General features: G+C 40.6%; 1 protein-coding gene across 1 annotated transcript in view; it reads left to right on the top strand.

Annotated features, from left to right (window-relative positions):
* Positions 1–25,519, top strand: part of lrrc75a (leucine rich repeat containing 75A) — a 73,494-nt gene that overhangs the window by 41,975 nt on the left and 6,000 nt on the right. The window contains exon 3 of the mRNA XM_086260733.1: positions 2,784–2,896. Coding sequence (XP_086116859.1) covers positions 2,784–2,896 — 113 coding nt within the window. The remainder of the gene's footprint in view (positions 1–2,783; positions 2,897–25,519) is intronic.

Raw genomic sequence — 25,519 nt, forward strand, 5'->3', positions numbered from 1 at the left:
CAGTAATTTGCACCAGAGGTACACTTCAACTGTGAGAGACAGAATGTGAAAAAAAAATCCATGAATCCACATGGTAGGATTAGTAAAGAATTTATTCGTAAATCAGGGTGGAAAATAAGTATTTGGTCATCTCAAACAAGGAAAATCTCTGGCTCTCACAGACCTGTAACGTCTTCTGTAAGAAGCTTTTCTGTCCCCCACTCGTTACCTGTATGAATGGCACCTGTTTGAACTCATCATCTGTATAAAAGACACCCGTCCACAGCTTCAAACAGTCAGACTCCAAACTCCGCCATGGCCAAGACCAAAGAGCTTTCGAAGGACACCAGGAAAAGTATTGTAGACCTGCACCAGACTGGGAAGAGTGAATCTACAATAGGCAAGCAGCTTGGTGTGAAAAAATCAACTGTGGGAGCAATCATCAGAAAATGGAAGACATACAAGACCACTGATAATCTCCCACGATCTGGGGCTCCACGCAAGATCTCATCCCGTGGGGTCAAAATGATCATGAGAACGGTGAGCAAAGATCCCAGAACTACACGGGGGGACCTGGTGAATGACCTGCAGAGAGCTGGGACCAAAGTAACAAAGGTCACCATCAGTAACACACTACAACGGCAGGGAATCAATCCCGCAGTGCCAGACGTGTTCCGCTGCTGAAGCCAGTGCATGTCCAGGCCCGTCTGAAGTTTGCCAGAGAGCACATGGATGATACAGCAGAGGATTGGGAGAATGTCATGTGGTCAGATGAAACCAAAGTAGAACTTTTTGGTATAAACTCAACTCGTCGAGTTTGGAGGAAGCAGAACACTGAGTTGCATCCCAAGAACACCATACCTACTGTGAAGCATGGGGGTGGAAACATCATGCTATGGGGCTGTTTTTCTGCCAAGGGGACAGGACGACTGATCCGTGTTAAGGACAGAATGAATGGGGCCATGTATCGTGAGATTTTGAGCCAAAACCTCCTTCCATCAGTGAGAACTTTGAAGATGAAACGAGGCTGGGTCTTCCAACATGACAATGATCCAAAACACACCGCCCGGGCAACAAAGGAGTGGCTCTGTAAGAAGCATTTGAAAGTCCTGGAGTGGCCTAGCCAGTCTCCAGACCTCAACCCCATAGAAAATCTGTGGCGGGAGTTGAAAGTCCGTGTTGCTCGGCGACAGCCCCAAAACATCACTGCTCTCGAGAAGATCTGCATGGAGGAATGGGCCAAAATACCAGCTACTGTGTGTGCAAACCTGGTAAAGACCTATAGTAAACGTTTGACCTCTGTTATTGCCAACAAAGGTTATGTTACAAAGTATTGAGTTGTATTTTTGTTATTGACCAAATACTTATTTTCCACCCTGATTTACGAATAAATTCTTTACAAATCCTACCATGTGAATTCATGGATTTTTTTTCACATTCTGTCTCTCACAGTTGAAGTGTACCTCTGGTGCAAATTACTGACCTCTGTCATCATTTTAGGTGGGGGAACTTGCACAATCGGTGGCTGACTAAATACTTTTTTGCCCCACTGTAAATATTCTAACGTGAGAGCATTTTTTTCCAGTGGTATGAAATGTATACATCTTGTATTCAATTCAATTCAATTTTATTTATACAGCGCCAAATCACCTCAAGGCACTTTATATTGTAAGGTAGACCCTACAATAGTACATAGAGAGAACCCCAACAATCATATGACCACTATGAGCAAGCACTTTGGTAACAGTGAGAAGGAAAAACTCCCTTTTAACAGGAAGAAACCTCCAGCAGAACCAGGTTCAGCGACCGGTTGGTGTAAGAAAATGAAGACAGGATAAAAGACGTGCTGTGGAAGAGAGCCAGAGATTAATATTATAATATATTTATCTCTAATCTTGTATGTAGACAGTATAACCTATTTTCTATGTTTATTCAACCAGTAAGTGACTAATCACAGTGTTAAATCTGCTTCACCACAAAATCATTACACTGTATCACTGACACGATCTCACAACCAGCAGACAAAGAAATGTTAGAACTCAAAAACTGTATATAAACCAGGGGACTCCAACTCCAGGCCTTGAGGGCCAGTGTCCTGCAGGTTTTAGATCTCACCCTGGGTCTACACACCTGAATCAAATGATTAGTTCATTACCAGGGCTCTGGAGAACTGCAAGACATGTTGAGGAGGTAATTTAGCCATTTGAATTAGCTGTGTTGGATCAAGGACACATCTAAAAACTGCAGGACATCTGCCCTCGAGGCCTGGAGTTGGGGACCCCTTATATAAACGATGGATGTAACCATTATAAAATCACTTATTCTATTGGGGCTGCTTTGTTTAAAGTAATTTCTCATTTAAACCAACAGGAGGATATTTTAAGGAGAAATTAAAGGAGTTATGATGCTATATCAGCTAACAGTTTTGCACTTTCTACATGTTGATAATGCAGGCTGTCTTTCTAGCCTAAGCTGTTTTACAAAGCTTGGTTTAAAAAGCACCTCGGAAATATGTAAAACAAATTATGCAAGGAGCAGTGAAAAGTACAATTTCAACAATATACTATACACACAAACAAGAAGGTGCAAAAACTACACTTTAAACATAAATATGCCGTTAGCTGTCTCCTCTGGTATGCTGACTTGCTAGCTCGTTCTTAATTTTTGTCATTGGCTGGGCATGTAAATACCAATAGAACTGATGTCTGTGAAAATAAAGCTACAAAGAAATTTTTTTCTTATTTTCTGGCTGCCGTCTGTAATTAAGCTGATATTTTGTGCCTCTGTCTGTGTGTGTTCAATAGGAGGGAGACTCTCTTGGGGCGATGGAAAAGGTTTGTCGTCAGCTGACCTACCATCTCAGCCCCCACTCTCGATGGAGGAGACAGGGCCTGCTCAAGAGGAAACCTCAGGCCTGGTGAGTGTGTGTCGTACAGCATGTATCTCTGTTTTTGTTAACATCCTAGTGTGTCACCAGTGTGTCATCATCTGCTGCCGCTTTGGATGCCAAAGAAAAGCTCTGTGATGTCTGTGTCTCTTTATTTTTTCACTCTCTCACAAACACAGTTGGAGATGAAATCTTTCCTCTCTGTGTCACCTTCACTGACTCACTTTAGCCTGTCGGCTTCCCTGTGGCTGTCAGAAGACCATTGTTTTTATTCATACATAATTCCTGAGCTGTGTTTTTGTGTATTGTTTTTCTGACTTTCAGTCCCAGTTAAAATTGGAAATATTGCTTTACGAGTCTGTATGTCTAGTAATTTATTTGATTCCCTTTGCATTTCAGCACTTAGCTTTCTCACCACTCTTCTTCATTGCACCTGCATCATGTGGAAAGTCTGTATTTACACTGCAGTGTTACACAATATGCAAATCAGTTATCAACACCAAGTATAAACTACTAATCCATATGCTTCTTTGGCTCAGCTCCAGTACAGCCATTAAAGATTAAATTCTCTAAAGCAATTCTCGAAATGAAATTTCCAATATAAGCTGGGTCCTGCATTACCACAGCAGTTTCTCAGTAAATGTGCTATATATGAAACACTCAAGGTAATTCATGTACTGTATACAAAGCATATATATACTTCTCTGCTCTCTGGTGCACAACATGTAGTGATACTTGATCTGCAAAGTGCAGTTAAACATCAGCAAAAATGCGTCAAAGAAGGAAATTAAAGGCTAAATCCTGTTGTGGACTGTTTTAATAAATCAAAGCCTGTTTACAGGTGTTTAGGGTGCACTGCTGCATATGTGGAAAAAAGGATATTTGAATCCTCTGGTTTTGAAGGGTAAAGGGAGTATCTAGAACTTTCTTAAATGTCTGGTGAGTCTCACTTGGTTTATATAGGAGTCCAAGTCAAAGGCTAGAATCTTCTGAATCTAAACCTTAAGAGCTGTAAGGAATACTCCAACAACTCTTTCCTTTGAACCTCTGGCTGTGTCGCGACGTGTCACTATTTTATTGTTGAATCGTCAACTCAGTTAATATTTTTTTTACTTGAATTGTCCCTTCTCAGCTCCTCTCTACACTCCACTTTAATAAATACAATCTCTGTAAATTTTATAGAGCCTGCCAATATTCATTTAACACAGAGCTGTGTTACACACAGAGCTGTGTTAAATGACTGTCGGCAGCTGACGTATCTGATATCCCTGCAGCATCATAATGTGCTTTTTCAGGATCAACATTGTTGTGATGTCATAGCTTTGCAGGAATGTAGGAATATAAAAATTTCTTCTGGAAGAAATAATCGGCATTTCAAGTGTTTTCTTTATTCATTTATACATCATAATAAATATTTTTTATCAACTTAGGTTTGCTGTTAGCCAAATTTAGGTTACTCATGTTGGTTTTCTAGTAGTAATTTTTTTAAAGTATTAGCTAACTTCTTGGCTAATGTTAACTGTTAACATCACATTGGTCAGTTGCAATCTTGATCCTCGACCAAAGTTATGATGATGTTGGACCAACACTGGGATATCAGGTCATGTGTCATCAGGCCCGACCACGACCATAAAAGGACAGAGAGAGACAGCAGAGGTTACATTTAAACAATGAAAAGCATACATTAAAAAAGAGAGCTGAGCTTGATAACTGCAGATTTAACTAAGAAGTGCATGTAACCAAGTGTATGACCACATCAGTTATATGCTGACAGATGTACTGTAGGTTGTTTTTTCATTTTATGAATCAGGTCAACAAATTGTTGCCGCCACTGGGAGCTCTTGGCAGATTTGGAACATCGCAGCAGCCTCAGCTTCTGGAACTTTCTCTAATTTTGGCATCTTACCACTTTTAGTAAGCTGCACTATGTAAACCTGATGTTTCAGGTCGGTTTTTGTTCCAAAATTTACTGAAAAAATAAATGTTGAATGGAATTCTGTATTCTTTATGGTTTTCTTTTCCATATTTCAGATAATCAAAGTGATGGATTTCTGAAAGCGTGATCACCTCCAGCCACCCTGAGTGTGATCTAGTTTATGAATGTTCCAGCTGTGCCCTCAGAATCCTTTAGTAGGACAACCAGGATTTGACCTTGAAAAATCCTCTGTGTGCTTGGACAAACAAACTGACTTCTAACACTGTCACATAGTTCAGATGCTGGGAAAGTGTGGAAATAAGTCCCTCCCTCAAGTGACGGACCTCAGGGTATCTCAGGGTCTTGCTCATGAGTCGGGGGAGAGTGACACAAGAGACTGACAGATGAATCGTAGCAGTAATGTGGATGATGTAGCATTTCATTGCAGTAAAAAGAAAGCTGAGTTTCAAGGTCAAGCTATCAATTTCCTACCTTTACCTGTAACCTCAAAGTGTTGGTAGTGACCTACAGGATGAGCCTGCAGCCGAAGCGCCCAAAAAGAGTTGCCTCTATAGGCAAGGGCTTGTTAGAACCTCGGGGCATATGTTGTCTTTAGAGCACTCAGACTACTCAAGGCCTCTCTCATTTCAGCCCACAACATCCTTAAAGGCTAACACCTCAACTCCCAGAGAGGGAAAAGAAGCAGCATTGTGCTGAGGCGTCTCAACTGCAGTGATGTCTGAATGTTTGTATAGCATTTAAGGGAGATTTAATCAGTAATAAATTTTATCCTGTGACCTGTAACCATGTTCGGTTTGCTATTTAGCCCTTTGCTTACTTTATCTCAGTCAACATTGTTGTACCAGGGGGTGGCCGAGAAGGCAGAGGCCAGTCTTTAGACTGCAGCTCCCATGGCCTGGATCTGCAAAGCAGTAGAAGGTAGATGGATGACTAAAAAGTTACTCTATAATCATATTTGTATCCATCATTGTATCATTGAATTGGGTTTTTTTATCCTAAAAACTTGGAAAGTTGTGTGTCTCTGTACTTTAGCCCTTCAGCTGCAAAGCTAATCTCTCTGTCATGTTGCACAACCTAAATTGAGACTTGCTATAAAATGTAGCCTGGTGGGAGCAGATGGTGGAAGACTGGCGTTGTAGTGGGATGGTTTAGCAGAAAGGATCCCCACTGCTGTGAGAAAGGAGAATCAGCAGGAAATTGCAATCTCTTCTCTTCGGCTGTTAGCATAAATGCAAGGTGTCACCTCCTCTACCAAGCAGTTTGCACCACAGGAGTGGAGAGACGTAATTCAATATGGCCATAAGATTGAACCCTTGGTGAGTGTCTTCAGGAGTGAGTGTGTCTATGTGTGTCATTGCCTTCACGGTCAGCTAAAATGATATGTTGCTCTCCTTTTATCTGAGCGAGCCCAAAAGTCACTGTGCCTCCGCTTTAATGCAACCAAGTGATAGCTGAAGATGAAAATTAAAATAAACTTGGTAATCACCCTAAATAATTCCTGACTGGTGGATTGGATTTAATAACACAGCGGTGCAGTCGGCACTTAAGGCTGTCATGAACTCCAGTCGGAGTGATTAGCCAGAGGAGAGGCAGGGTCCATTTACACTGAGGCTCAGGGCAAGGGCAGAGATTGAGTCATCCATTTGTACAGACCACAAAGCTTGCCCCCCTCCCTCCCTCCCTCACAAACACACACAGACACACAATACATCTCCATACTAATTCCATTCTAAGCTCCATTTTATGTCAGGAACCAAAAAACAGTTCTTGGGTGACAACTGGGAGGATTGTCTCTTAAAGACTCATTTGAATTTAAATCTCTAGAGAAGGGGACATTAATATTGGTCCAGGTGGTCAGTTGTAATCTAATCAACACTGGATTGGATTATGGCTCAAAAGAAAAACATCTATTGTGATATCTGATGACATTACAGAATCTAGCCTTGGTGTTGATGTGGATTAAAACATCTGAATGTGAACCTTTTAGGAAGATATATATATATATATATATATATATATATATATCTATATATCTATATCTATCTATATATATATATATATATATATATATGTATATATATATATGTATATATATATATATATATATGTATATATATATATATATATATATGCCGTGGAAAAAAACATAACAAAATGTTGTTCATGAACACAAACAGATTTCTGTGAAATTTTGTTCTCAGACCGGGCTGTTAATTCTGATGGTGCTGAAGAACACCTGTGTCTCTGTGTATGATCCATGCAGCAGCTGTTTCCAGCTGTGTAAAAACCCTGGTCAGCTTGTGCTTTTACTCAGGTGTCCAGTTAAAAGGACAGCTATGCAACTGAAACTCTTTTTAGTGAATTTCCTAAAACTGAATTCTTACATGTTTTAAATTCCTACAGCAATTGGCTGTTAATGAGTTAGGGTGTGGGTGTGGTATGCTTTGCCAGTGTATTGTCTGAATCTTTCAGGTAGAACATGTAATGATAGAGTTCTGAGTATGTAGGTTGTACCCACGAACAACTCTCAGCAAGTCTCAGTAGCATGTGGAAGTGCCATACAACATGCCACAACGGCCTTGGCACCTCCTCCTCATGCTGGTCACCAGCTTCACACTCATCCCATTCTTCAACCAACATTTGTTGAAAGTCAGCCAATGTGGTTGTGTTGATTGTTTGGCATTTGCAGAGCTTTGGCAAGCAACCCATATACTCAACTTTGCTGCTGAACCCACAGATGCATCGTGGCATCATTTAGGGACACAACTGTCCTCACTTTTTGTGCAAAGTTTAGAAGTAAGCTAAGCTGAGCTTTAGTATTTTCTTAGTGAAGAGATGGTTAAAACTCTCTACACTTGGAGTATCTTTAAATTATGAATTACACCTTACCCGTGTAACGCACTGACACCATGAGAATTACAGATCGGTGAATCTAGACAGATATCTGTCAAACAAACCACATGGACTCCATAATCATTCCCTGTTTTATTTTTCACACCAATTTTCTGTTGCGACTGTTTCCAGTCAGTTAATTGCTCACCCAGTACAATAGCAGCCATGTTTTCCTTTGTTCCTTTGTCAGACCGTCTCAGAATTTTGCCAAACTTCATTTTCCTATTTATGACCTGCTACCAATTTTCTTCTCTGTTTTCACTTTATCCTCGTAAGGTTTTTCCAATTTCTTTCTTTTTGGATGGGGTATGGGACTTATTTTAGTCTCTTGCCTTACCTTGTGGTTTGGCCATGTGTGTTTCCTGTACTGTCTATCTGGGTATAGCCCATGGTTTGTGACCACTAAAACAGAGGTACAGACTTTTACTCTGCTTCTGTGTCTGCTGTATGGTTAGGCCATTAAACAGCCTCCTGACTCCAGAGGGATGAGTTATACATCAGTTAACTCACTGTGCAGCAGGCAGAGTTCAGCTACAGCTGCCCATGTCTGCACACCTGTCCATGAAGAAAACTTGCCTCCAATTTCAAATCACAAGTCACATAAACACTGCTTTCACATCCACGTGGTGCGACTTTCCTACTAATGCACAAATCTTTGCATTGAGAAAAAAAATCAGTCCTTCTTATTTGCCTAAATTCAGCGCATCGAAAGGAGATAAAAAGAAAAACATAAAGAAAATCTGAAGAACTCCGAGCGCGCTAACCTCCATCAAAAGTCCATAGTGCTCCTCCTGGGAAAGCAAATAAATTTGGCACAACAAAACACTCAGACCGTGACTGCTGCTTGTTACAACTGCCGAACAGGACAGATGTTAAAGGTGATAATAATGCTATATTATCAATATCACCTAAAAAAAAAAAAAAGCAAAAACAATTCATTCTAAACTTTTCAAGCAATCGTGTTTTATCTCTGCAGACAAATAATGTGAGGTCACCTGACCTTAGATCATCTCCTTGAAGCCAAAATATCCATCCATTGTACCTGCATGATGGATGTGAATAAAACTCGTAGCACTCAACGGCTGTGAGATTCCCGTCCTTTTCCCCTGTGACGTTTTGTAAACACTGGAAAAACAATTGCACGAGGGAACAACATATCTTTTGTCCATCACGCTGACCGTTTCCCTGAATCCTCTGTTACTCTCCATGTTTATTGGGCACATATCTCTGGCTAAATGGAACGTGATTGATTGGTGATTGTCTTTGTGAGCTGGATGCATATGCATGAATTGTACAGAACCACTTTTTATGGGCATCTGAGTTCATGTTGGATAATTCACATAAGCATTGCTTTGTTTTTCTTGCTCTTCATGCGTTGGTTATGCTGCAATTTGTGATGTGTTTTCAGACGGTTGATTAAGTTAGCTGTGATGCTCTCTGACGCAGGCAAAACTCTACAACATTGCCTGGAATTTGACCTTGGTTAACATTACGTAAATGTAAAGTATTTTCAAACAGTGGATGATATTCCACATGATCAGGCACTGATTTAGGAAGCGCTTGATTTGCTTTTTGTCTTGATTGTGTTAATTTAACTTATGGGAAGCTCGAAACTGTGATTAGAATCAAAATTCAATGGATTGTGCAGCCCTGAGCTATAGATACTAAAGCTGTGCTTTGATCAGGCTGTAAACATGCTTTTTAATGTCTGTTTACAGATGACATTTTTAATCATTTCTGAAGCAATTTTAAAATTTTCAGAATACTTGATATAATCTCCACCTAATGTTAAACACATAGGAGCAGCCAACATCATGACTCAGAAGTGACTAACTCTTTCACACGTCTAACCTGTAAAGCCGAGCGTTTTTCATACGTAAAGGAAACTTTGAAAAGCTGGTGAGCCTCCAAGAAAACTACTTCTTCCTCTTGGATTGAAAAGTAGTTTTTTCTTTCAGATGAAATATCATAAAAGTTATTAGACTCCTAGATTGGTGTCAGTGTTTGTATCTGACCCTGTATTTACTTGACATCGGATCGGTACCAAACTTGCTGTATTGCACAGCACTCCTTGCAGCTCTGTTTATCCGAGCTGATTAGAATTTTCTGTGAGATGACAGTAGTTAAAGACACTTCAGCAGTCATTGCTGCTATACAGAATGACTGCATATAAAATGTAAATCACGGCTGGCACTTTTTTTATTGTCTATTCATCGAGAATAGTTGTGAAGGCTTACTGTTAGCGGTCTGGCTGCTTAACAACAGCTCCTTTCAGTGTCCTCAGTAAGTCCTCTCAGTGGTCTGAAACGAGGCAGCTGCACAGCTGAATGTGCGGAGCAGCCAGCAGACATCCTCTCTGCTTTACTCTGAGGTTTGAACCCCCGCAGAGAAAACTGTGAGGTAAACAGTGTGACAGCGTATATTCTCGGGGTCTGCTTACTTTTTTAGCCACAAGACATCATGCCTCAAAAAGAGGCATCTTCACATGCCTGTCAGCTGTGTTTGGTTGAAGTTGTGCTCTGGGTGGGAAGAATCAGCCAGGAGACAGAAAAGAAAAACTCAACAGCTCGCACTCGCCACAAATATCATCACTAAACATTAAGAGCTTTAGGCCAGATTACTAACACAGCTACTTCATTCTGTCAATGAAATCTTGTTTGTTTGCTTTTTAATTTTGGCCTTCATAACTACTAGTAGTAAACTTACGTTAAATTATGGGTAAATTAACCTCTCTCGGTAAAATAAAATAAGTGGAACAGAAAATGAACACAGACCTCTGGTGTCAAATTTAAATGCCATACACGAAAGCTGTGTCCACACTAGCCCGGATACATTTGAAAACGGTGTTTTTGTCTGAAAACGCTCCACGTCCACACTATCATTTTCAGTCGTTTTCACGACCGTTTCATGTGCGTCCACATTGAAACGGACAAAAACGCTTATGTTCTAATACTGTGCATGCATAAAACACAAACCGATTCAACCTGCCTCATTTCTGTCTGCCGTTTATTTACTTTCCGGCTCTTTGAAACGTCGCGGCAAAATGTTGAGGAAAAGCACAGAGTTTATTAAATGGACTAACAATGAGGTGGAGTTGTTGCTGTGAGTAACACAAAAGTACAAAGTTGCAAAAGCGGAAGAGAATTGTACAAACTAATATTAATCTTTAATAGGGCTGTCAAAATTGAGAGCAAACAAAACAACTGTTGTGTAACGTCCTCTGCTATCTTAGTGTGGAGGGAAGGCCAAAACTGAGAGAAAAAGATGCATTTTCAAATGAAAACGTATTGGTGTGGACATGGCCAAAGTCATTTCCTCATACTGTAATATGTTTGCTCATTTCTAACTGCATCAGTTAGGGTATTAGGTTAAAACACAGTAATCTTTTAGATAATACTGTATAGTGTCTGAGAGTGCTGTTAGTACAATATGTGTAACACACAGGTTAGTTTTGTTTTTTGTCTTGTTTTTTTCCCATCAGTGTGCCAAAATGTCAAACTTCATGAGATAGTATCATTGAGAGCAGTGTTGTCATGATATCTGTTGGTTATTTGGAAAAGAAAAACGTCGTCATAAAGCTATTAGTCATATTGTTGTGATTCACTTACAGGTTGCTTTGCTAGACTCTGATGGACATTGTAGATAGTTTTTTTAAACCGATGGTCCTCCGCTGATTTCAGCTCCTGAAAATGTGCATGCAGAAGAAGAGCCTTGGAGTAGATATGCCATAAGAATGACATAAAATACTGTTAGATCTAAAAATGTTGTTTTAATTATTAATCAGCATCAGAATCAGCGTACTTTATTAATCCCTAAGGAAATTATGTAGGTTACAGTTGCTCCAGTATAAATAACAGGTAACAGAAACAGACTAGACTATTTAATAATACAATATGTTACAGATTTAAGAAATTTAAGAAATAGAACAATATATACAAATCACTCAATAATAAATATCAAGAATGTTGGCAGGAATAATACAGAGTAGAAAGAGCATGAGCAAAAAGGGTGTAACTATTGCAGTGTTTACAGTGTATTAGATGGAGGAGTTGTACAGGGAGATGGCCACGGGCAGTAATGATTTCCTGTGTCATTCAGTGGTGCTTTTTGGTAATCTCAGTCTCTCACTGAACGTGCTCCTGTGGCTAGCCAGCATGTCATGGAGTGGGTGGGAGGTATTATCCAAAATTGTCTTTATCTCGGACAACATTCGACACCACATTAAGGGAATCCAGCTCCATCCATCCAGGACTAATAAAGGTTATCTTATCTTATCTTATCTTATCTTATCTTATCTTATCTTATCTTATCTTATCTTATCTTATCTTATCCTTACAACATTACTGGCCTTACGGATCAGTTTATTGAGTCTATTGGCGTCTGCAACCCTCAGCCTGCTCCCCCAGCATGCAACAGCATAGAGGATAGCAGAACATGGACCACACTGGCTGCTCTTCATCCTTTAGCTTACCTGCTAATCTGAAATGGTGTTATCTGGGGAGCTCTGTAGGATGCCGATAATTGTGCAATTTAACATGAGTAATTTATGCTGGGCATTTGTGCCATATGTCCATACCATGCAGCCTTCATTTTTAAAGTAATTTAAATAAACCAGGGTTCACAAAGTACTGCACATATACAAATAGCATAACTTATTTTTGCTGTATTACATTTTTATTGTGTTGTATTTTTTTCTTTTTATCAAACTGATTAAACTTAAAATACAAATGTATGGAGTGGGTCAGAATCTGTAATCACAGCTGTACGAAAGCATAAAAACAACAGTTACAGGACGTGTTAAAATATTGGTACTATATCCATATTTCATTTCATATACCTCCACACCACAACACCTAGAGCTCATAATCAAAAATTTAAAATAACAATCTACTGTCATGCCTTAGTGGAGTTGTGGTGTTAAGTTTCTGACTTGCAGCCTTGACTGGATCCAGGCAGGCTGCAAACACTATGCAACTATATATGAAAGGGATTGTTTGAGCACCTCATTTTTGGCAACGTACTCTTATTAGCTGAAGAAATTGCAATCACAGTGTTTCTCAGAAAGACACAAATTCTACCAATACAAATTGCACACTTTCAGAATGTGTTAGTTAGACTTAGAGGATTAAAGTCACTGCTAGTAAAACTAGCATCTGGATACTTACTGCACTGCAGTCATATGGACTGTGTGGATCCCACAGTGATTTAGAAGCAGCTAGTCATAAAACTTTACCTGGCAAGACACTGACTAGTTACAGTAACCAGCGTGTAAACAACTTCCTGTATGCCAACCAACTGAACGTAGATCTGAGTTTCTTTCTGTCTTGTCTCCCTTGTGTCCTTTGTTGTGTTTTTTCCAAATGGCTCGTTTGTTTTTCATGATGTTGGAAGGGAAATAATGAGGTCTTGCAGAGGTTTTGCTTGACCACAGCACTCTTTGCCATGGAAACACACACTAACCTGCCTGCACACACACACACGCACGCACGCGCACACACACACACACACACACACACACACACACACACACACACACACACACACACACACACACACACACACAACCTCAGACAGTGGCACGCCCTGTACCTTGTCTTGCCATCTATTTTTCCTCAGTCTTCTCCTTTCTGTCCGTCTGTCTCTGTACCGGGCTCTCTGCCAGCCATGTGTCTGCCGCCTGCTGACTGGCTGGGTGTCGCTGCCCTGCCAACAGATTTATAGGCTGCCTCCCACCTGAGCTCTGACAGCCAGCCCAGAGAGAAGCTGAGTGTTGACTCAGGTTGTCTGTGCCTCGCCCAGGCCTTTCTTGACTCTATATCTCCTTCGTCTGCTTCCCATCACCAGGAGGCAAAACCAGGCAGAGAGGGTGTTACCATTGCTTATATTTAGATTTCTGTATGTCAGGGGAGATGTAAAAAATTAAGAAAGCTTCATTCATTGTTCAGCCAATCTGAACAATGAGTGGCAAACATGTGACATTCTGATATTTGAAGGTACACTCAGCAAGAGCAGATGATAAAGACGAATGGCCAGCGTGACTTGACAGAATCACCTGTCAGACAGAGAAGAGGCAATTATTGGAAAATATCCGTTCTTGTTTCTAACCCATTTTCCCACCTGTAGGAAGTCATCGATTTGCCAGCTTGTATCCTTTCACGCTCCATCGATGTTGCTTTTGTTTAAAGCATTATATAGATGAGCTGGTGATGAAGACTGTGACTGTAGAGGAAGGTTAACAGAGTCTTACAAAGTCTTAAATAAGGTCTAGTATGAATTCCTGAGGGAAATGTGTGTGTCTTTAGCTGCTAATGTGGCACTATGCTAAGCAGCAAGTTGCTAGCATTCCTCCAAACGAACGGCCATACTACGCTTTTGCGTGTTTTCCCTTTCTTTAGTCAAGTTTTCAAAGTTACAAATGTCAGAAGTCCCTTCTGTCTCACTCTGAGACTCCTACAAAAGTATTCATGAAGTGCCTGAAAAACCTTGTTACCAGTTGAGATACGGGGTTCCAGTTTCCCACCTGCGCAACAGTCAATTGAAATAGTCTCTATCCCTCTAGTGAGGATGGGTTTATGCAATAAAGATCAAAAAATAAAGATGCAGCATGTGTTATTGGTAGTAACTGTTCCTTCTGTTATTCTTTATAAATAAGTTTTTGTGAAAATAGGGCCTTAAAAATCACAGTGTCTTTATATGCTTGTAAATGAGCAGAATAAGGGAGGCAAAGAGTGAGCACTGTATTGCGGGGTTTTTTTGTATTTTTTAAACATAGTTTAAATCTCCTCCTCCTCCTCCTCTTTCCTCGCCTCTTCCCAGCACGGGGTCCGCTGCGTGACTCTATCTTCTCCATTTGGATCAGTCTTGAGTGTCCTCTGGGGTGAGATCCACTGCGTGCATATCTTCGGTGATTGCGTCCATCCACCGGTTTTTCGGTCTTCCTCGCGGTCGGAGGGCTGTTCTTCACACCGAATCCTCCTCACTGCGCATGACGTGCCAAAATGTAGGCGCATTTCCCTCATCTTCTTTTCAATCGTGGCAACTCCGACTCGTTTTCGAACATCTTCGTTTGTCACACGATCCAGGCGGGTTAAGCGCTCCATCCACCTGAGCATCTTTGTCTCGTTGAGGATCTGCTCGTGTTTCTTGGTGGCTGGCCAGCATTCCGTTGCATATAGGGCCACCGGCCGTATGACTGTCATGTAGATCTTGGCTTTAAGTTTAAATAGTTTAAATCTCCTCTCTCAGAAAAAGAGTCCTTGCTGGGTTTCTTGGTTGCATTTGCATAAGCAGATGTGGTGAGCGAGGGGTGGATCTGTCTGTGAACAGCACGCTCACTGGTTGACAACTTCTTAATCACAAGTCACGAGGCAAAGGATATTTTACACTTCTGACACTTAAAATGACCCAAATTTACAAAAATTGACTACATATGTTTTTTGTTTTTGTTTTTTTTAAATCGTGACCTGCAATGAGTGACTGAGCCATAAACTGATTTATGGAACGGACTATAGAAGATCAAGATGACCATTAAGTATGCAGGCGTAAAGCCTTTCCACATTAGCTTCACTTTTCAAGTCTATTTTTTATGCTGTCTTTTCTCATATTTAGTGAGTCAAGTTTGAAATGTTTAACTTCAGGTTAACTCACTTAGAAAAGCTAAGGTAGCTAAAGCCTTAAGTGTGTTTATACAGTGTAAGAACTTTTGAGTTGTATTCATTCTTCAGGGATGACCACAGCTTTGGCTTACTTTTTGGCCTTGCTCTGTTATCTATCCAGATACATATGAATGTCTACAGCTAGATCTTTTATGGGCCAACTTTTATGGGCGCTGACTCAGGGTAAGTCTTTTTGTACCAGCTCAGGTCTACACTTTATAGACCAGATATCAGGTGTGTTGTGATATTTAGGAATCACATCTGATGGCTAAAGAACCAAATGGGAGAGACACACACACACAAAAAAGGAATCACATCTGGCCTGAGTCAGCTTTTCTTAATGCAGCCATTCACACGACCACGTAATTTTGCTGGGCGAATTTGCAGCCCTTTTTTTTTCTTTTTTCAGACCACTGCATTTGGTAACAAGTGTGCTCCTAGCTCAAAACACACACAGTTACTGAATATACAGTGATGTGAAAATAATAAAATAATCCTGTTTAACCTCAGACACACAGCTAGGTGCGGCTCCGGGTCAGTCGCCATCAAGAGCTCAAACTGTCCCACTAACATCCTGACATATGTATGAAAGTAGTTGTGATACAGCTTCAACTCCTGGATCAAACCATCAAATTCTCATTAGATACGGATGCATTTGTTATGGTCTTGGCCTAAAATTGAACAATAGTGGAGGAAGATTCGTGGTTATATTGTTACTGTCATAAAAATGCTATTTCAGCTGTGCTTCTCAAATCTGCTTTTCTAAAATTTGAGCTGCTGGACAACGACTGCTATTATAGTTGGACAGCAAATCATCCTGAGGAACAAGATACAAGACTGAGTGAATCAGGTAAAGTAACAGCTTAATAAAGGCCTTAATATCCACACTAATGTAATGACCAGGTGGAGTTACCCCTAAACCCTTTTGTCTCATTTTCCTTTAATTGTAAGAAGTAGGTAATTGCAAATTTGGATTATTAAAAAACTTTAGTGCATGTATGCTGGATTGCTTTGGGTATGAAAAAAAATGCTTTAAAAATGTATCTTTTGAATCTGAACGTCCATTTGTTAATCAGAATAGCACTGAAATATTAATGCCAGCTATAACGTACAGTCGGGAGATAATGAAGTTTCAGAATTAATCTCAGCACTTCAAAAGCACTTGGATTTATTTCCTTTCTCCGCTTTAATCCTAATCTTTTTCCCCCCCGACTCGCCCTATGAATCATTCTCTTTGCCCTCTGTGGTTCTGAAATTGTACAGCACGGTCACCCAGAGACTGATCTGCCTTTTACAATGTCTGCTAGCAGCACACGGAAAAGAAAAGAGGAAACAATGAAGCACCCATTTCTAAAAATATAGGAGATGAGCACACAACCAATGGCAATGCAGCAAGAGCAGGAGATCCAGGAGAAAAGGTGATTCAGGCTCATTTTAATGATGTGCTCTCAAAAGGCTCAGAAGAAACAGTGAATTTGTGCGGCCAGATGGCGTCATGAACCAAAACGCTTACATCCCGGCACCTTCTTGTTGCTTCAGAAAAGAAAAGCGCCAAAGGGTCTGTCCACTCTCGTCTGCAAAGCACATACTGGTGGAAACATGATCAGCCCAGTCAGATAAAGCATTGTGGTGACGCCAGGAAATTCAAATGTAACCTTTGCTGTTTGTGTCTGTGAAGTAAAGCCGACAGCTGAACAGTGACATAAAGCCTCAGCAGTCACACTATAAAGGCATTGGCATGGCTGAATATGCATACTTAAGTACACTGGAATCCGATAAAGCGGGACTAAGGCTTTGCTTTTTTTCCTCTGCAGCCCTGTCCTCCTGCACGATACAACACTGTCATCTGTTGTGACTCATATTTATTCACAGTGGACCAATGACCTCTTGTAGCCGTGTGAATAATGGTATTACCCACTGAGCCCCACCACTGCTCGGCACAGATAAAGACACTTTGTACAGAGCTGCTTTCAGTTGATCTCAGTGTATTTTCTAGATGCATCACTGAATGGAAACTATCTGCTGCAGTCACTGTTTGTTCTGGACATTATTAGGCTAAAAAAAATATCTCTGATCTTTGATTATATCAAACTTTTTTTTTTCCTATAAGAGTGAAAATTGATTAGAGCTCAGAGTATCTGGCACTTAAAGATGCAGTAATCAGCAGTTGGCCATGAGAGGCCACAAAAACATACATGTATGTATTTGCAGTTGTTGGTGCCCTTTAGTTGCTTGTTGTTTAGTTGCTATGTGGAAAAATTGGCTGTCAAGCCTATTGCCCATTCTGCTGACCTATCCTCTGGAGACAAAGGGCAATTTTCTAACGCATACAGGACCTGTGACCAATAGGTGTCGATAGGCAATTAATCCTATTTAGTTTATAATTGGCTAATTTTCAAAGCTACTTTTCCTCAGATCACACTGTAGCTAGAGGCTATCCTTGGAGACAGTGGGTGGGAAGCAGGGAACACCCTGGACTGGTTGCCAGTCTGTTTCCCAAACTTCTCAATTAGATGTCCTATTGGACTGGATCATAATTATTTATTTAGCATAAGTAAATAGTGAATTTATTTTATTATATCTAAAACATAATTAAGAACTGAGGCTTTAAATTGATTCACCAGAGTGCAGACTTCATCATTAGACTCCAAAACACACTGGAATAAATGTGGAAATTAGCAAATGTGCTTCAGTAAATTACAGTGAATTTATAGTTGAGTAAATATAAATCGTGTGGTTTTGCTGCTCACAAAACAAATTTAAAATTTAAAAAAGCTGCTGCTTTTGAAAAATTGAATAGGTATGGTTTTGTGATTTTTGTAGACAGAACAGCTGTTTAACTGAAAACATTTTTAGTTTCAACATGCTGATTACGTCCAGATTCACATATGAAAGAAAATGAAGCAGAAAATTCCAAATAGTTTCTGATTATGCTGCAAGTCAGCTTTCAAAGTAATTTTCAAACTGCAAATACCCCATAAAGTGCCTTATTACAGTCTAAAGCTACATGTTTCATGGTGTCAGGGCCTTCGAATGGTAGTGGTCAGAGGGCCCGGTGGCGCCAGTGTCCGGCAGCCTCGCCTCTGTCAGTGCGCCCCAGGGTGGCTGTGGCTACAATGTAGCTTGCCATCACCAGTGTGTGAATGTGTGTGTGAATGGGTGGATGACTGGATATGTAAAGCGCTTTGGGGTCCTTAGGGACTAGTAAGGCGCTATATAAATACAGGCCATTTATATTTATTTTATATAAATGTCAGGACCACGTTGATAAGTCGAAGCAACAGAGATGTTGGGGTGGATGGATGGGTCAACAGCACCGACCAAACACTTGTGAAAAATATCGGTTCAGTTTTTCCAGCTACTAGTTGCTGTGTTAATTCATAAATGGTCCATAGAATACTTAAAAAAAAGACACTTCACTTCATAAAAATATAAATGTAAATATAACATTGAATATCGGTGAAAGAATCCAAGGAAGCTGAGAGCTTTACATGAGTCACCGGGTGTTTGTGATTCAGCTACTTGAACACATACACCAGGGAGATACGCGTGTGCGTCACCTGAATAAGATGGAAAAACAGACATCACACTGTTTCATGAGAAATTGATGATCGGCCACAATATTAACACCAGTGACATGTGAATAACACCCATCATCATGCTGAAACGCAGCGATCTGCTGGAAAACTGAAGGCTTTGATGTGACACCTAGCGCCCACCTAAACATCACTGCAAAGCAAAACTCCCATGGGTCCTGCGGCAGCTCAGAGCTGTTTTGGCAGACCTGCACAGCATCAGGTGGTTTTAGTGTTTTGTCTAATAATACATACTTCCCCAGCTCACTTCTCTCTGGCTGAAATCATCCTAATCAAATGCTGTAGTGATTACTTGGAAAGTGGCTCTGCATAAATGCGGCTCCTGATGGAGAATGATTGGATACAACTAGAGATCTAGGCATCTGGAGAGGAGTCAGTAACGACTCTTGAAATGTCTCACACGAACATATCACAAAAGTTCTCTCTGCTCGATTGTGAGGTAACAGCAGAACTCAGAACTTCTATGCCTCATTCCACAGGAGCCAACGAAGAGGGTTTGTGATCGTCACCTTCTCTGTCACAGCACAGAGCACACACACCAGCTGACGGGGTGATAAATGATCTGTGATGCGGACAGACACACAGGCAGGCAGGTAGAGCAGAAAAAAAAGGTCAGGATTTGAATCTGTATTAAGAACATTGTCTAATATAGTATACATCCCAGCCTCCCCTGCTGGGTTTATATACATTTCCTGTCTGAAGAGGATGCCACAGCTTTACCTAGTTTCACCTTGTGAATCTTTTTTGGGAAAGAAGCGGGTGGTTTCAGATCTTTCAGCAGAAGTGATCATGCAGAGAAGATTGTGTGTGTGTGTGATGTGGGTTTACGGAGATATATATGTAGCTGGACAGATCGTATCGAGAGATGCAGTCAGAATGAGACAGACACGAAGAGGATGGTGCAGGGATGGAGGTGAAACGCAGCCCCACAGTGACGTACTGAAGATGCGCCGGGACAAAACTGGCACTTTCTGAGATGCGATATGAAATTCAGGCAATGATGAGGCCCCTGTTTTGGGTTTTTTTTCCATACAGACCACACATCAGGGGAAAAGTGAAGGAGTAACATACAGTGTTATAATTAGTCCGATGACCTGTGTAACCTCTATCAGCATGGGAACGTTGGGAACTCCAAATATGATCATGGATAATAGATTAGATTATAACATATTATAATATTCACATTCAGTTAGGCCATACCGGGTCACATCCAGCTCATACTCAAGAATGACAGTGTGTTCAAGGCAAATAGCACCCCACAGAGCTATAAGAAGAATTAAAGGTACTGTAAATGAAAATAGTTTAAAGCTTTTAAAATTAACTAAAACTATCAACATAATGTGAAGAAACAACTGACATGAAGTTGTCATTTATATCAGAAACATCTATGTGATGCGCTGCAGAGATATTAACTACATTTTAAAACATGTCTGGACTGTAATTTCTTTGTAATACTGGTTTGCACCACAAGAAGGTGTAGTGAGTCAGTGTAGTGACCAGGCTGCCCTGAGTCTAAGAAAAGGAGGAAAAGGCTGGTGTCTGCAATAGGAGTGATGGACGGGGGGGCTTAATGATGCACTTCAGTAATGTGACTGTACTCTTGACTCTGACCTGCAGTCCATGTACCATACCACCAGCTAATCTAACATGCATGTGTTTGGACACACCACAGGAAGGTTAAATACAAAGCTTCTTGCTGCTAGGCAACAGTGTTAGCCATTGAACCACCGCAGTGTCAGACTTCATGTTATTGTTTCATATTATGATTGTGAGTGAAATTTAAACTTAGCTTAATAGTGTAGGGGTTTGCACATTTGCCCAACAAGGGAAGGATCACTGGTGCAAAAAAATAGACAAAAAGCTTAGAAGTTGCATCAGGAAGGGTGACTGTTAAAAAAGTAAAAACTGTCAAATTAAGACGTGGTGCTTCCAGCTGTGGTGACCCCTTTTGAGTAAAGGAGCAGCTGAAAGAACCTTTTGGCTAACTGTGTTTACAGTAAGGATATTTAAAGGATCATATTGTAAGTTCAAGCCAAATAATTCTATTACTGACAGTAATCTTTTATTGTTATCTCAATGTGACTGACATACTATGACAAGGGCCATAAAAGTGTTATTAACTACTACTTATTTTACTTTTATTCAGATTTTGTACACTCTTTTTGAAAGAAAAGAAAAAGAAAAGAAACACAATGAGATTTCCAAAGCAGACTGTAGGTGTGTTTTCCTAGTCCAAGTTTGGCTCTTTTTACTTTCTGTGCACTTCTTTGCTCTCTTTTTCCGCACTCCCAACCAGTCATGTGGGTGGCTGATCCAGGCTCTGCTGGTGGAGTCTTCTTGTGAACAAGGAGTTCTTCTTTCCCACACTCACCAGCTCTCTGTTCATAGAGGAACATGACCTTGTTGGTGTTTTATCAACAAGCACCTTGAGATTAAATGATTTAAATTACATTTGTTAATACAGGTCTTTGTAATGTGCTCCACTGGTGTTCTGATAAACAAAACAACAGTAGCTGTGACCCTCTAATATAATACTTCCAAAGCAGTACTGTCAAAAGTCTACATTTCTGGTCTATATGCCTCAAATGACCTACCCTACCATCTTCCTGTTTGTTTTTCATCTGGGGGAGAGGGGATCTCAGCTTGATCGGGGGGGGGGGGGGGTCTTTTTCTCTAAAGCGTGGGATTCTGATCTGAAGCCAAATGTATCATGAGCTCTCTCAGCATCTTATCTGTTTTGGGTACACTGCAAGGCTTGCCTGTTCTATTTATTATTTTAAACCGGGGAGGGTGGCAAACCATGGGAAAGTAGTCCAGAAACATTTGTCCAAGCTGATGACACATCAGACGGAGGGCTATGATTGAAGATAGCCCTCAGGCTGATAAGTGTATAAATGTTTTCTACAATTGTGTGTGTTTGTCTGTTTCCTGTTCAGGGCAGAAAAACATTCCGCACAGACAGAGCTGGGCTGGGGTGGAGCAGTGAGCATGGGAGGAGATTATGAGCTCTATCAATTAGATCAACGGTTTCAAACCACGTGTAATGGAGAGCTGAGGGCATTGCTGCACCAGCTGTGTTAACTAATTAGCACACTTTCACTTAGAAAGGAGGAAATGGGCTGCTGCGTTGAGCTGGGTTTCCGCACAAACCTCTTGGGCCAATGTGGGAGGAAGTCTGATACCCAGATTGTGAGGGGTGGCCACAATAGCCTGGCGGTGTTTTTTTCCACCCTATTTGCATTATTTCTAAGTTTGTTTCCTGTAAGGAATTATAAAGTACATATGTAAGTAGCTAGAGGTGGACTATTTTTCTCTCACTGTCAACAAACGGTGTGAGAAAATACAATAATTTGTACTTGCGTGCGCCATTATACAGGCTACTGCAATCCTAGGCCTTTCCATTAACCGCTTTCCAAAGACAGTTATTTTGTGTGTTTGTTTTTTAAATGGCCAAGCTTCCAGTTATATTAACTGCTGTACAAACCACATTTGGTCATATGCATTACCATTTTTTTTTCCCATCAGAAAGACCACCACCATACTCAAGTGATTTACTTGACTCTTATTTTGACCAATTAAAAGTCATTGCTAGCCAGTTACAACAATCCATCCAGTCTGAAGGACCCTTTGAGAGCTGGTTCCTGCACACTTATGCAGAGACCGAAATTACATGGAGAAACACTGAAGAAGCAGCCTGGCAGAGACTGGGTGCTGAAGCTGGCCGGTGATGAGATGCAGGTGGTCAGGCTGAAGGGCGGAAACACTAGCCCTCCACCCAAGAGCGGAGAAACCTCTGCTCAGTTCATCCTAGACCCAGAGTGTTACGGAGTCCGAAACACCATGAAACCAGTGCTGGACTATGACATGGACCTGCATTTGCCGTTGGAGCTGCAGCTGATGGAGCACTGCATAAAAATATGAAACTTTGACAGTTTTAAGGCCGGTTTCAGTTTTGATCCTGGTTTAGCAGTAAAAGATTCTGATATTTGAAATTCGTCAGACAGCAGCCTCAGAGGTCATGTGTCATCAGATCAAAAAAATTGATCCTTAGGGAACACCTCAGGGATCTATTTCGGTCCAGCTCTCCACCCATGCCAGCAGTCGGTATCAGTATAATGAGCGGTTTCTGTGCAAGTGGAAATCTGAGTGAAACTTTGCACCTCACTGTGATGTCGCCAACATTATTGAATCTTTAATATCACTAATTCACATTTGATTGGTGATTATATAACTTATTAAGACTGCCATTTTCTAAAACTGCTCCTGTAGGTTTTAGCAAAGGTTACTCACACAAATACCAGCATCAATGTTAGGGACTATTTGCAGCAGTGGATTAATACGCATACCAGAATATGGTGGCTTGATTTAAACAGACTCCAGTGGCTGGGCTTCTGTGTCAGGATTTAGCTGCTGCTAAAACAACCTTTTTCTACATTTAGTTTGCTACATCGCTAAAGTGTTGTACAATCCTACAATTTTCTTAGTAACTGAGGAAAGAAATTGCACTGACATGCTAAGATCCCTTAAGATGTCAGGCTGCATACTTCTTCGGGGAATTCATCAAATCCCATCCCAGAAAGGCATATCCATTACAAATAGAGATAAAGGATGTGAAAGGGGCAGAAACCAGACGAGAGCTATCCAGGCTGTTAACATGCCGTCTGTCACATTGAGGCCAGAGGCTGAAATTGCAGCTGCACACTGTCGATTGGAGAACACAGCGTGCTGCAAGTCTGTTTGCATTTTCATTGGAATTTGTCCAAAAGTCTGTAAAGTTGTAATTTAATGGATGCTTGATGAAAGGATTTTACGGGCAGCTCTGCTCACATGACATACTGGTCTCACCGCAACACATATCCAGTGTTCAGTCATGTCGGTGTATGTGAACTATCAGTGATCTGCTTGTTTTGCTGCATAGCCGCTTCCACATCGCTCACTTGAATGCGGTGCTGCTTCTTGCTGCTGCTTTCAGCATGTCACTCACGCCAGCATCCACCTGAAGGATCTGATTGATTCTAGTTCCCTTTACAAGGATCTTACTGTCTTTGCTCTACATTCCTTGTGAGGTGAGAATATTCCAAGTGACAAACCCTGTAGACCTGTGCAAGGCTGGAGAAGTGATAGTATAAATTTTTAACAAAAAAAAAAAGCCCCAAATTCTCAAGTTCTGGCTTGTTAAACTTAAATATAAGCTGCTTTAGACATTCAGCATCTTTAGAACAGGATTTTTTAGTTTTAACTGTATGAATCAGGGCTGAAAATATTTTCAGTCCCCTAATACAAATATCCAAGAAGGTCAGGACTAAAACGTAGGCTGTATAATGTAAATTTAAAAAGAAACGTGACTTGCAGTTCACTCAAACGGTTTCGACTGAATGTACAAAGACATGAGGAAACAAAACCTCACTGTAGTTTTGGTGGGATTAATTGGACATAATGAGACAAGGGGAAGCGAAACTAGAAACACTGACAAGAGAAACGGACCTTCAAAATAAAACAGGAAACACAGACAAAACTCTAAACACGCAAACTTAACACAGACTGGGGAGACAGAACATATGAACTTGAAATGTGGAACAGGAGAGCACAGAGGACACAAAATACTAGGGATAATTGCAAACAACTCAAAATAAACAAAACCACAGAATATTAATAAATTTAAACATAAACACGGAGTCAGACTCCGGGCCATGACAGATAGACAAAAACTCTCACAGTCACTGGAACATCTCTTGGACAGCTAAACAGAAATACACCTCACATCCAGAGTTTGAAAAACCAGAGTTTCAGGGACATGGAGGCAGAAGGTGGATATTCAAGAGAAGCAAACAAAACTAAACGGGAGAAGCACAAACCCATCAAGAGGCACTTAAATACACTATACTAACACTGTACAAAAGCAAGGATGTCAAACTCATTTTACTTCATGGGCCGCATACTTTGGCCATAAGTGGGCTGGATAAGTGAAACTCCCCTTTCTGTTAGTGAAAAGAAGTCTAACTACACATTTAATAGCTGTGATTTAGACTCTTAGAGCTTAAAGTGTAAGAAATAAATGTGTAAAATGAAGATATGAATGCCCTGTAATTGTAAATTGGAAAATGTATAGTATTTCTTCTTCTTTTTTTCCATTTTTTTACTTGAACCCACAGAGTAAAAAAACCAGGAATGTCATTTATTGTTTATCTATTACTTTTTTACAGTCTTTATTGTGATGTAAAACTTATGAGTAAATTGTTAAAAGTCTGTACATTTTCCAAACTTGCTCAGTGGGTCAGATTGGAGTCTTTGGTGGGACACCCCTGACATAAAGGGACAACATGGAAAATCATGGCATAGCATACTGATGCTAATTAAAAGAGCTGTTTCTTGCTATATGTGTATGGCCTTCATTGGCCTCGGGTTGTATATGTGACAGATATGACCTTTTTAGAGCAAGACCCCCAGAAAAAAACCCCAGCGATAGGATGCTGGTTCTGCTGACCCCACCATCACTGTGACAAAGACGGATGAACACATCACTCCAATACCAGAGACAGACAGCAGGTTCCCCTCCCCCACACAAATCAAACTA

This window comes from Aulonocara sp. 'chitande type north' Nkhata Bay, linkage group LG14 (assembly GCF_057382095.1).
Source record: "Aulonocara sp. 'chitande type north' Nkhata Bay isolate Kocher_YH1m ecotype deep benthic linkage group LG14, A_spYH_male_GT1.1, whole genome shotgun sequence".
Classification (NCBI taxonomy): Eukaryota; Metazoa; Chordata; class Actinopteri; order Cichliformes; family Cichlidae; genus Aulonocara; species Aulonocara sp. 'chitande type north' Nkhata Bay.